Source organism: Gastrolobium bilobum, unplaced genomic scaffold, assembly GCF_033153095.1.
Source record: "Gastrolobium bilobum isolate Gb01-03AN ecotype WA unplaced genomic scaffold, APGP_CSIRO_Gbil_v1 utg1738, whole genome shotgun sequence".
NCBI classification, from domain to species: Eukaryota; Viridiplantae; Streptophyta; class Magnoliopsida; order Fabales; family Fabaceae; genus Gastrolobium; species Gastrolobium bilobum.
The window spans coordinates 180,737-195,023 of NW_026898452.1; the positions used below are offsets into that span (position 1 = coordinate 180,737).

Here is a 14,287-nt window from a genome sequence, read left to right on the forward strand (position 1 = left end):
GAAGGCGAAACTTTGGAAGCATGAGATTATTTTCTCGTTAATATTCGTGCTCATGTGACTACGATGTCAAACATATGTTTGATATCTGATCGGCATAGAAGCATAATATCTGCTGTGGAAAATAACCCTAGCAATGGGACAAGCCGGCAACCAAAATTGCTACCTCCAGACTTGTCTGCCAGCAACCAAGTCCCCAACATCCGGGCAATGTGGGCTTTTGTGAAGTAGATCTCGGCAGCATGATTCCCTTCATGATCAGTCCACCGGGTATAATGTCGATCCAAGAATGAGATGCGGAGGTCGCCAGAATGATGGAACTCACCGGGCTCTGGAACATGTCCGAAAACAGCAGCACAAGCAGCGTGCCAATCCTCAGAGGTCGATCCGATGACGACAGTACCGTCGGTCGGCAAGCCCAAGATGTCTGCCACATCTTGTAAGGTGATCGTCATCTCACATTGGGTCATGTGAAAGGTATGTGTCTCTGGTCTCCACCTCTCGACCAGAGCACTAATTAAAAATGTATCTATCTGTGATAAATTACGCAGTTATCACTAATTAAATAATTACATAAATACAAAACGACATAAATAACATACCTGGATATGTTGCATCCTGGCAACATGTATGAAACCCGCCTGTCTAAGGTACTCTTCCACAACCTGTGGAATAGCACCGGTAGGTGGGCCCCCTTGTGGCTTCCCATGCCTAGTCTTAATCTTTCTTACATGCTCAGTATTCCACACTCGCTGTGAAATATGACCTTTCTGCGTCCTCTGACGAAGGACCTCCCATTTGTACGGTCCAGGTATGATCCACATGCTGGGATCGGTGGGCTCTACATCTGAATCAGATCCCGAAGAAGATGATGACTCAGCCATTATCCTCAACTAACTACAAAGTTATGCACTCCCGCATTAATAACATCATACATACGAAATTTACAAAGTCTCTAACACTATTTATAAATCACTAATTAATATGCTAAACCCTAATACATAATTAAAAATCGGTAATAATAATAACTACGTAATAATAATATTACTATATCATTACAACATTCATAGCATGACACAAAATTTCTAAGTGACTATCCTAATGTTCCAAGTCTCTAATATACAATCAATCCTAACATGTATTACTAACTAGCACTGTAATTTAAATGTATACATATGAGGTATTATGACCTTACCTACGTTAGCAGAGCTTCGCTACGAACCGCGGTTAGAGAGAGGTTGGAGAGAGGTTAGAGAGGTAAATGAGTAAGGAGTGAAAAAAGGAAAGTGAGGTATATATAAGTTGCACATGAGACGCCCTCTTTGGGCGTCACATGTGACGCCCAAAGAGGGCGTCTCATTGTGCAACAAATATGTAATTTTTAACAAAACAACATTAAATGCGTAATTATTTTAATTAATTACATTATTTTAATTTTTTTGCCTTACAAAATTTGATAGTGTGAGTTATTATAATTCTCGTGAAAATGAATATCATAAAATCATAGCGGAACTTGGATCTAATATGTTCCATATCCCACGCTCCTTGTTATATAAGAAATGTTTCCCAAATAGTATATAATAGTCTTTTTTTTATTGAATTTTATTATTGACATAATAAATTAATAATTGTTACGCGGCAAAGGGAACTCAAAGTAAGCTGAAGTTATTATCCACATATTAATGAGTAAAGATACCTTATAATAAGTTAGAATGATATTAAATTTCAAATTGAAATTTTAAGGTATTAGGTTAATGTGTCCTTCGATTTATATAAAAAAAATTTATACACCAACTTTAATTACCTCTTTTTTGCGAGTTGCCTCGGATATCTCTACAAGCTTCAATTATTTAAGTCGACTATAAGACTAATCTCGAGTAAGAGCTTAGTCACAATTAAAGTTCATCATCCCTCCTCAAAGATGTGTTTGGTGAGAATCGAACTCAAGTTAGCTCCCCACTCTACTCAGCCTGTGTTGCCAACTGAGCTCCATCCCTTGAGTTCCATTTATATCATTTTGTTATGTCTTTGTGACAGATATGTCCAATCAGATATTGGTAATATTTCTGTAAGATCTATATGCCCTCTCTCAGTTATTTATGAAAGAGACACCTTTGAAGTTAGGCAGATCACTATGCACAATAATACTGACGGCATAGCCAAAGGATGAGGTGTATGCACAATGACAGCTAAGAGAGAGAGGGTTTAGAATGTGTGTTTCTTATTGGCTTAACCCTTTATTTATAGAGGAGTTACTTGTCTGTAGTGGAATTCTGGGCCTCTTACGAATATTGGGGGTCCAATTTTATGATCTATTGCTGTCATAATAGGATTAGTATAATTAAAGAATCTTTCCTTAATTCTCTCTTAGCTGTTAGTCTTTTTTGAGCCTTCTAAAATATGGACCTCTATGTCAAGTCCATAATACATTTTATTTAGTTCATTCTTAATTAATATGTGACTTCACCACTCATACTTATAAAGGGGTGGCAATTTGGGTTGACCCGCCCCGACCTGCCACCAACCCGCCAAAAACGGGGCGGGCAGGGCGGGCCATGGTTGAATATGGGTTGGAAAATTGAACCCACTCCGTTTTATGGTGGATTGGCGGGTCAACCCACCAACCTGCCAATTAAAAAAAATTAATTAAAATTTAAAATAAAATTATATTTTATGAATTTTTCTAATATTATTTTATCTTATTTCGCACTTCTCTTAATTTTTTTCAGCCTCAATATTAAATGTCTACTAATATTTGTCAAACATTCTTTAGGAACTCATTTTTTATCTTTTATAAGAAGTATTAAGATAAAAAAAAAATTGGATATCACAAAAATCTAATGACAAATAAAATACTACCTAATTGTAAAAAAAAAAATATATAACCCAACGGGTTGAACCCATTTTGACCCACTTCTAGGCGAGGCGAGTTAAAGTGGGTTGGTGGGTTGAAAACCTCAACCCAACCCACCATGTTTTGGCGAGTTGACCCGCCGGTAGTGCTGTGCATGGGTCAGGTCGGGTCAGGTTTTTGTCCCGACTCGACCCAACTTGGTTTTTATAAGTTAAGTATTTTGACCCGACCCGCTTTAATTTGATCCAAGTCAGGTCTGACTTGGTTTGAATTTATTTGAACTAGTTCAGAACCGGGTCGGATCTGACCTGACTTGGTTTTTGAAGTGGGTCACATTCGATCTGACTCGTTTTGACTTGGTTCCTTCTCAAAATTTTGTCAAAATTTCTATGTTGCAAATGACGAAAATTTTGTCACAAAATTATTTTTTTGTCGGAATACTTTTTGTCGAAAAGTGACGAAATTTTTTCTCTTATGAAATTTTTTTAAAAAAATAAGTTTTCTATCGAATGTTTTAAACGAAAAAAGAATGCGTAAAAAATTTTGACGAATTATTTTTCGTTCAAAATTTCGATAGGAATGTGTTCTGACAGAAATTGTTTTGAGGGAAATGTTTCATTCGAAACTTTTGACGAAATTTAGATTCTCTAAAGAATTTTGACAGAATTGTGTTCCGTTTAAAATTTTGACAGAAATGTGTTCCGTTGAGAATTTTGATGGAAATATGTTTTATCAAAAAACTTGACGAAAATATTTAGTCGAAAACTTTCGATGGAAATGTGTTTCGCTAAAAATTTCGACGAAATTTTTTTTTTTGTCAAAAAGTTTAACGAAAACGATTTCGTCGAAAACTTTTGCCGAAATTTGAATTCTGTTAAGAATTTTGATGACATTTTTTTCCGTCAAAAAATTTCGATGGAAATGTGTTTCATAAATTTTTTTGATGAATACGTTTTTTTGTGAAATATTTCGACGAAATTTAGATTCCGTAAAAAAATTTGACAAAAAAAAATTTTCTTCAAAATTTTTTACAGAAATGTTTGTAGTCCCTAATTTTGATGAAAATATTTTTCGTCAAAATGTTTTGCGAAAAAATTTTATCGAAATTTTTTCCGTAAAACTTTTTGATATACTTTTTTTACGTTAAAACTTTTCTTTTAATGTAATTGTGATTTTCTTTTTCTTTTTTTTCACATAATGGATATGGGTCAAGTTTTGGGTCAATGGGTCATTATTAAAACAAGTCAGGTCTAAAATTGACCCAATTAAAAGTGGGTCAGTAATTAAACCAGTTCAAAAAAAAATAGGTATTTATGGGTCAAGGGCAGGGCAAGTGAACCAGTTTTTTTGCACACCCCTACCCGCCGGGCCCAACCCATATTGCCACGTCATATTCTCGTAACATTTTCCTCTTAGACTTTGTTTGAGAGTTTGTTTTAGGAGGGGAAGGAAAGGAAAGAGAAGGTTTTAGCAAACTCTTCCCTTGTTTGTGAGTTCAAAAAAATGAGGGGAAGAAATTGGAAATTTTTACTAAACCCTCCAAAATCCTCCTTCTTCTTAATATTAAAGTTCCACCAATTTTGGGGGTTTGCGAGGAAAAATATTAAAAATTACTTATCTACCCTTAGCATTAAAATGTTAAAACTACATAAATGTGAATCATTTTTAAATGTGACATTATTAGAAAAGTCTCAAATATCGTCAAAAAATATTTTGTCAAAAATAATGATGAAAATTTTGATGAAAATCATATACGTCAAAAAGTTTCTGTCAAAACTAAAGACGAAAAAAGAGACGCAACCAGATTTTGTCAAAATCACTTATATAAATTTTGTACAGAAAAAAAAAAATCAGACAAAATTATTGATAGAATCTAAATTTCGTCGAAACTTTCAACGAAAATATTTCTGTCCAAAATTTTGACGAAACACATTTCCATCGAAAAGTTTCGACATAATTTTGTACGAAAAACATTTTCATCAAAATTTTCAACGATAAATATTTCTATCAAAATTTGTGACTAAAAATATTTCTGTAAAATTTTAATGGAAAATTTTGGTTGTCAAAATTTTTTACGGAATCTAAATTTCAACAAAATATTTCACACAAAAAATATTCATTGAAATTTTTGAAGAAAAATTTTTCATTAAAATTTTAAACGAAACACATTTCCATCGAAATTTTTTAACGGAAAATTTTTCATCAAAACTCTTTACATAATTCAAATTCCGCCGAATGTTTTCGTTGGAAACATTTCCGTTAAACTTTTTCACAAATAAAATTCTACTGAAATTTTTAACGAAACATATTTCCATCGAAAATTTTAGACGAAAAATATTTCCGTCAAGTTTTTTGATAAAAAATATTTCCATCAAAATTTTCAACGGAACACATTTCTGTCAAAAAAATTCGATAGAAAATATTTTCCTAAAAATTTGTTACGAAAAATATTTCGATAAAATATTTTGACGAAAAAAATATTCTGTCAAAATTCTTTACAGAATCTAAATTTCGTCGAAAGTTTCGATTGAAACATTTCCCTCAAAAAATTTGACAAAACAATTTCCGTCGAAAATTTCGTCAAAACACTTTTCCATCGAAATTTTGAACAGAAAACATTCCGTCTAAATTTTTTACGGAATTCTTTTTTTGTTTAAAACATTTGATGGAGGAAATAATTTTTGTCAAAACTTTTGACGGAAACTAAATTTGGTCAAAAATTTGATTCAAAAACTTTCATCGGAGAAAAATTCCGTCGCTTTTCAACGAAAAGTATTCTGACTAAAAAATAATTTTGTGACGAAATATTTATCGTTTGTAACGTAGAAATTTCATCGAAAATATGATCTTTTTTAGTATTGTGAAAAGTACATAAATAATTTTGTTAGAAATTTAAATTTAATTTAATTTGTAAAATATAATAATTACATTAATTTTAAAAAAGGTAAAATAATAAAAATATCTCATTAACTCTCCATTTTTCTCCTTTATCATTTTTGTAACTCCCAAACAAAGGAAGAGAATACCTTTCAATTTTCTTCCCTTCCTTCCCTTTCCTCCCCTTGGATTTCCTTCTTTCCCTTTCCCTCCAAACTCCAAACAAAGCCTTAAAGAGTTCCAAGTTCAAAATTTGCTTCACATTATGTGGAAGCTTTTGAAAGTATTTATAGAGTCACACCAAGAATCAATACTTGGCTTCACCAACATGAGCTTATTGTACTCCTGTAATCAACTCTTAAATTCGCGCTCGCATATGTCGGCTTCACAAACTAATTCCAATCCAAGATGTAGAGGGTGGTGAAATTTGATTTTAAAATTTTAAAATTTGATTAAATTTAAAATGCACGTAATTGCACTATTGATTTGATAATAACTGTGCAATTAAGACTTCTGCCCTAATTGTTGAAAAAAGTTAGCAAAATAGAAAAATTCAAACTTGCTGAAGCCGAGCCTAGCTTGTTTTATTAGGATGCAAAGGGCGGCGTCAATAAACTAAAAAGTAGGCTAATTGAATGTTACGCAGCTGTTGGTAACGATTTCCAACTACTCTGATGCCTCCTCACAACCACAAAATACAACACTCTCTTGTCCTTTCCATTTAACGCTCGAGACATTCGAATGGATGCTTCGTCCAAAAAATCAGTCTATTATGTCTTCAAAGAAAAATAAAAATAAAAATCAGTCTATTATGTTTCTTATCATTGTCTTTTGCTAATTTTGTATTATCATCTTAACAAATCCGTGTTCTAATAATTTCACATGAATTCAATTCCTTTCTTCTCACTCCCCGTCACTATACTATGTATTCTAAAAATCATATATGTTCAATATTATATCGCTACTTTAACTCCGTAAGAGACAAGAAAATTTTCTATGGCCATTAAGAATTATACATCAATCCAATTAAATTATGCGGTGTGCCACACAATTGACGTAGATAAATTTATTATTCAATAGATATTTTGGGAATTTAATCGTAGTCCGGGAAATCGTACAACACATCAATTTGTACTGTATTTTAGCACGTACTCTCTGGCTATCAATTTTATTTCCTATTTATTTTAATTTATAGGGTTATGTTAGCCTTTTATTTACTCTCTCATTTTGGAACCCATTTTTTTTTCTAATTAACATACTGCTGGGATTATGTTCTGCTTTTATGTATTCTTTCTTTTGGCCATGATTTTGCTACTATAAATATTGGTTATTAAGAATTTCAATACTTTCTTTTTAAAGCCTTTTATCTACCTATTCATACGAGACTTATTAATGATTGCCAACTACCTAAGTCACCCATTCTAGATTTGGCAGTAGGTTTTTTATTCCTGACAATTGTTGCTGGACTAATTTTTGCTTCTACTATCCATGACATTTTTATTTTGTTGAGTTTTTTTCTTTCTTATCAGGATATTCTCATAAACATTGCTACACTAACCTCTTAAATACAATTATGATTAAAAAGTTCTTTCAACAATTGTTCTATTAAAATTTTAAAATATAATTTTCTAATAATTATTTAACTGTTTTAGCATTTCATCATCACATATTGAATATAAAATATATAATTTCATGCTTCATGTGAGTGGTCCCAACTATTCATAAATAAATAGTCGGTAACATGAAATAAGAGACCGTGATAAAAAATAAGTACTTATTAATTTATTTGCCCACCACTAAGATGGGACATAAATACACCCTTTTCAATTAGTTTTATGGGGAAGGATATTCTGATAATCAACTTGTGTTATTACCAAGTGACTACCAATCAATTTTACTGTTAGATCGATTATGTGGATCCAACGATTATATTTATTTCCATCTTTGTATGGTCATGATTTCCCAAATTTAATACTTTATATTTATTTTCACCTTTGTATGGTTATGATTTTCCATATTTAATGCTTTCACTTTAAGTATGGGGAATCATGCACATACAAAGATGGAAATAAATATAATCGTTGGATCAATATAATCGATCTAACGGTGAAATTGATTGGTAGTAACACAACTTGGTTGTGACAATATCCTTCCCCTAGTTTTATAATATACTAAAATTTTCATCACCAAATATTTCTTAATACCTAATAGTTTCTCTCTGGAAATAACAGAAAGTTGGAGAAGCCTTAACTCCCCACCTCTTCAAACTCTTCCCTTTAAAAGAATACCGGTACCACATATTATATTCATTACAATGCATACTAAAATATCGTTCAACAACATCACCATATCTTCACCCTTCTCTTTTTAAAACCCCCTCTTCTCCCTCTCTCCTCATAACATTTCCAAGCTGGCTAGCTAGTACATCCACACCCATCTTCTTCCTCTCTTTTCACTCTTTGTGCCATGGTAATGGGAGCCTTACGCCATTTTGAACCAATCACAAAATGCAGCACAGAACAAAGATCAAACCAAACCGTGGCTTCAGACTTGGATGGCACACTTCTTGTGTCTCGAAGTGCTTTCCCTTATTACATGCTTGTTGCTCTTGAAGGTGGAAGTTTCCTAAGAGGACTTGTCCTCTTAGCCTCTGTCCCTTTTGTGTATTTCACGTACCTATTCATATCTGAAACCGTGGCTATCAAAACCTTGATCTTCATTACCTTCGCCGGGTTGAAGATCAAAGATATTGAGATGGTGTCAAGGTCAGTGTTACCAAAGTTCTATGCAGATGATGTCCATCCTGAGACATGGAAAGTGTTCAATTCTTTTGGTAAGCGTTACATTGTTACTGCTAGTCCAAGGTTGATGGTGGAGCCATTTGTTAAAACCTTTTTGGGTGCTGATAAGGTTCTTGGGACAGAACTAGAGGTAACAAAATCAGGGAGGGCAACTGGGTTTGTTAAGGAACCTGGTGTGCTAGTTGGTGAGCACAAGAAAGAAGCTATTGTCAAGGAATTTAAGTCTAGCTTGCCTGATTTGGGATTAGGAGATAGTGAAACCGATCATGACTTCATGTCAATTTGCAAGGTTGGTACAATTAAATTTCTTTCACAATAATATATTCTCATATGTTTCTAACAATCTATTTAACATGTTAAGCATATATATATATATAGATGTTATGTTATGTTTACTATCTAAAGTTTGATTACTAATACATTTCAAAAGCCATTGGTACAAAGAAATAAGGTCTTTCCTAGTGTAAAGGAAATATGTAAGAATATCATTATTCTATAATTATATGAACTCAATGTTGTTTTAATTTACCTTTGTTCAAGTTTTTATTTTTGGATGAGTGAGCCACTTTTGAGCTTTGTGGGCTGTTTCTTATCTCAACAGAGCTATAGTAGTTTATTTAAAAAAAATAAAAAAAATAAAAGCATAAGTATAAAGTTAGTATAATTTATGTAAAATTCAATTCATGTTTGGTGAGAGAGTTATTGAGTACGACATGTTGTTATCACCTATAATGAGCCTCTTTCCAATTACTGTTTCCGTGTCTCTATTCTCTCACGGTATACGTAAACCCCTCTTCTTTTTTGTTCTATTTCTTCTTTTTTTCATTATATTTACTACCTCAAACGTGTAAGTGGTCCCCCCACGTTCTATAGCCTATTTATGGATACACCTTTAGCAGCTTCAGTTTTGAGCTGTTTATGCCTCTGCTTTTCGGTTATGAGTCATTCTCCATCATAAATCATAACCCCTAACTACTTTTAAACACTAGTAATATTAAAGCTCCTTAATTTGTTCATTTTCAAGCGTAAACCAAATTCAATTTCAAAATTGAAGACTATACACTCCCATGAATTTCTCATGTCCAACCCACTTTTGAAACAAAATCCAAGCCCCCATAGTTTGTAGCTCATGTAAAAGATATGAAAAGCTGGAAAACTTGACTCTGTTTGATTGTTGTTTTTAAAATAGTTTTTTAGTTTTCAGAATAAAAAAATTAAAAAACTCGTTTGGTAAGTCCTATTTTGTAAAAAATATTTTGAAAACTATAACTGTTTTTTTTTGTTTTTAAAATCAAATTTAAAGAACATGCCTAAGTTGTTTTTGTTTTTAACTTTCAAAAATTAAAAAATATAGAAAACAACTGTTTCCATAACTATTTTACAAAACAGTTTTAAGAACAAAAAAACCAGAACACAATCAAACACACCCCTTATCTCCATACATAGCACATCATCATTCAATTAATAAGTACAATCCTTATGACATTCCCTATCAACTTAATCTATACAAGTTTAATTGAACCTTCTTTTTCATTAAATCAGCTATTCAAGGGATTATATATAGTACCCTACATCAATTTAGTGATATTTTTCCAAAGTGAACCACCATTAGAAACTTAATCACGGGTTACAAGTTTTAATTGTGGTCGGTGGAAGACAAATGAATTTGATGAAAATGTCTCTCATGGATGGTCACTATCCACATATGCATCCAATAAAATTATGAACTATATTTTCCCCTGCAGGAAGCATATATGGTGCCAAGGACTAAGTGTGAGCCACTACCAAGAAACAAGCTTCTAAGCCCAGTTATTTTTCATGAAGGTAGGTTTGCTCAAAGGCCAACTCCTCTAGCTGCCCTCTTAACCTTCCTATGGCTTCCAATTGGTATAATACTCTCTATCTTAAGGGTCTACCTTAACATCCCTTTGCCTGAAAGAATTGCATGGTACAACTATAAGTTGCTTAGAATCAGAGTTACTGTGAAGGGTACCCCTCCACCACCCCCAAAGAAAGGTCAAAGTGGAGTCCTATTTGTTTGTAACCACCGCACAGTTTTGGACCCAGTGGTTACAGCAGTTGCACTAAGAAGAAAAATTAGCTGTGTCACATATAGTATAAGCAAATTCACTGAAATAATTTCACCAATCAAAGCTGTGGCACTCACAAGGGAAAGAGAGAAAGATGCAGCTAACATCAGGAGTTTGCTTGAAGAAGGGGACTTGGTGATTTGCCCTGAAGGCACAACTTGTAGAGAACCATTCCTTTTAAGGTTCAGTGCACTTTTTGCTGAGCTAACTGATAGAATTGTCCCAGTTGCTATCAACACAAAACAAAGTGTGTTTTATGGGACAACAGTTCGTGGTCATAAATTGTTGGACCCTTATTTTGTGTTCATGAATCCCATGCCTACATATGAGATCACTTTCTTGAACCAGCTTCCCAAAGAGCTAACATGCAGTGGAGGGAAATCTGCAATTGAGGTTGCAAATTACATTCAAAGGGTCCTTGCTGGTACTCTGGGATTTGAATGTACCAATTTAACTAGGAAGGACAAGTATGCCATGATTGCAGGAACAGATGGGACAGTTCCATCTAAGAAGCAGAAAGCTTGAGACAGAGCAGTTCCATCTAAGTAGTTCCCTTTTGATTCTGTATTGTGTTTCCAAAACAATTAGAATTATGATAGTAATAAAAACTGATTGTGATGATTCCCATAAAAAAAGCAAATAACAGTTTATGTAAATTTTGTTATTTTGATGGATACAAATTATAGCTTCTGTTATTGGGTAAGTCCTGAAATCTAGTACACTTTTGAGTCTTGAAGAGTTTTCATATATAGTCTGTGGCTCTGTGCCAGCATGAATGTGTGTTAGGTATGGCAGAGACAGTGCTGATGGAGATGTGGCATGTGCAATAAGGTGCATTGATTTTCAATGAAGAAGTAACGGCATTGCTGTAGTATCATTAAATTGCAGGCAATTCCAGCTTGAGGCTGACAAGCATGTCTAACCCTAGATATATATTTGGCTTAATGGTAGAAAAATATGTACATATGATGTGACAAGTTACAGGATTCTCATATTATTGTGACTGTGGGGGGGTTCTACACAGCTTGATTGGTAACTGTGGCAACAGAATGGACTCAATTAACTTGGAAATAAGACAATTTGTCCAATAAAGACATTGCTAAAGGCTTGGGTCCCAGATGCAGAGCCAACATGTATACACATTGATGTATTTATAGACTAAAGATGTCTACCTAATCAGAGAACGGTTGGTTGTTATTTTGTATAAAGTTTATGAGAAAGTAAAGTAGGAATAAAATTATTTCATATCTGGCATAAGAAATAAAATATTATTAATAGATATGAGCTATGTAGCATCGATACTGACACGGGACATGACACGATACGACACTCCGACACGTTAATTCTAAAAAATGTTAGATTTCGACACGTTAGAACACGTCTTGATATTAAATAATATTTTTAATTTATGTAGTGTATATTATATCTAATATTCAATACTTTAGCAAAAAAATGAATCTAAACTTATAATATTCATAAATTTTGCAAAGAAACATAAGATATCCAAAATATTTATATTAAATTCAATAAAATGGTAATCGTAATCCAACGAATCTAATAGTTGGAACTAAAAACTCAACGCAACGCAACCTCTGAACCTTTTTTGAATTTCTATAATGCGTGTTGGAGTGTCGGGGAGTGTCGGAGTGTCCGAGAGTGTCGGAAAGTGTCGGACACGACACGTCAGGGTCTTTGAAGTGTTGTTGCTTCATAGGATATGAGAGATACCTAGAAATTAAAATTTGTGAATAAGGGGAGCATTTAATTCCCACCTTAATTTATAGGTGGGAATAAAAGAAATTCTAACTAGTCAAATTACTAAACTATTCTTTTGTTTTGTTTTCCTTTATGAGAAACTCCTTTCCATTGAGTTCATTGAATTTCTCTTGTTTTTTTCCTCTGCCCACTCGTTTTCCCTTTGTTCCCATGAGCTATTCGAGTCTCATCAAGCTCTGCACATTAGAATTTGAGTAAAACAGCTCAACATGGCTTTGGGAACAAAGTCACATCCAAATACTCAACCTTTGTCCAGTAAGTCATTTCCCCATTTTGGAGTGAATTTTAGTGCTCTGCAGCAGGTACTCCTTATAATAAAAGAAAAATAAAGGGAGACTCGTGTAAAGATAAAATTCTGGTATCAAACCTTTATCTCATATAATTAGCAGTAGTATTTAAATAGACTAACTTCTTACAAGAGATATTCAATCCTATCTGATAAATACAAAATATAAGAATGAGTCGTCAGTCTTTTCTTGTTTAATAAATACAAAGGATAAGAATGAGTAAACAATTATACAAAGGATAAGAATAAGTCATCAGCCCTATCATATCTAATAAATACAATGGATAAGAATGAGTCAGGATCAGGATCATATCTTCTCCAACACTCCCCCCTCAAGTTCGAGTGTGTAAGGATGCAATGCCGAACTTCAGAAGGCGTGTAAGAAATGCAACATGGCCTAAGGCTTTTGTAAAAATATTAGCAAGCTGTGATTTTGTAACGCCTCGTCTGCAGCCGATTAATTAACATTCATATGATAGTAAGCGCAACATGCTCAACTTAATTAATGCGGAAGCTAACTGAATAAATTTTCTCTTTTTCCTTATGTATTGCAAACCTTTTCACTTCCATGGCCAAAATAAAACGGACAGTATTTCCTCTGTATTTTGGACCACTGGGGATAATTCCCACCAAGACAATTTCAACCTGATTAGCAGTTTAATATAATCCAAGCATAAACCATATTATCCAGTCAACCATGACGTAGGCTTTCTCATAATCATAACAGGTCTCAAAATAATATCCATAGAGTTACTTACATGATTACATCAACCAACCAAAAGAGATGTAATCAAATAAGTAACCTATACATATACAGACATAACTAACAAAATAGATAAGCTATCAACATGGCATAGACATCTCCTATGCTTTCAAAATAATGACATGGCATATAGATACATATCCAAAATAAATTCATGCCAAATATTCATCAACATATCAATCAAATCATACTATCATGTCAGATAGTATCTCTCCTCTGGCCTTTCACCACTCGATGTCTCAGCATCATCAGCTCCTGTACTTGAAATGATAACCTCATAATGCGGGGTGAGATAATATAATTACCTTAGTAAGCTAGGGACCCTTAGAGGGCTCCTCCACCCCTAAGCTCACTTCTGGTATAATCACAATACATAAAATATTCATGCATGCATCAGAATATATATGACAATGCAATGTGCAATAATGTAATCCTACTGGCCAGAGAATATAACAAGTATGTCTTACGCAAGGAAACATCGTCTTGCAATATACCATATGAGGAAACACCGTCTCATACTATGCATAAGGAAACACCGTCTTATGCCTCACACAAGGAAAAACCGTCTTGTGTGGCACACAAACATATATACATATACATGCAATATATAATAAATTATTTTCAATGTACCATATCAAACTACCACCCTCCCTCGGAGTTTGGTGGAACAAACGGGAGATTATCCCCAAGGACCAAAAGCTTATCTGGAATAGCTCTTTTTCTAGCCTCTTCCAAGTCAAAAGTCCACAAGCCAACAAAATACTAAACACATGACCAACACACCTATCCATGGTGAATTTATCACAATTAAACATATATCCATTTCATATAAGTTTCACATCA

General features: G+C 33.5%; 2 protein-coding genes across 3 annotated transcripts in view; one reads left to right on the top strand and one right to left on the bottom strand.

Annotated features, from left to right (window-relative positions):
• Nucleotides 1–50: 50 nt before the first annotated feature.
• LOC133316446 (uncharacterized) lies at nt 51–881 on the bottom strand. Its single transcript, XM_061518193.1, has 2 exons — nt 600–881; nt 51–452 (listed from the first exon to the last, which is right to left on the bottom strand). The coding sequence occupies exons 1-2, from the start codon at nt 879–881 to the stop codon at nt 51–53; spliced, it is 684 nt and encodes a 227-aa protein (XP_061374177.1).
• A 7,205-nt stretch (nt 882–8,086) lies between these two features.
• The window catches only part of LOC133316465 (glycerol-3-phosphate 2-O-acyltransferase 6-like), a 91,129-nt gene continuing 84,928 nt past the window's right edge, over nt 8,087–14,287 (top strand). The window contains exons 1-2 of one of the 2 annotated variants that reach the window (XM_061518221.1): nt 8,087–8,818; nt 10,275–11,153. In XM_061518221.1, coding sequence (XP_061374205.1) covers nt 8,195–8,818; nt 10,275–11,144 — 1,494 coding nt within the window. In that variant the 5' untranslated portion in view covers nt 8,087–8,194 and the 3' untranslated portion in view covers nt 11,145–11,153. Of the gene's footprint in view, nt 8,819–10,274; nt 11,251–14,287 lie in introns of those variants that run through there. The other variant, XM_061518220.1, reaches the window with a different exon arrangement.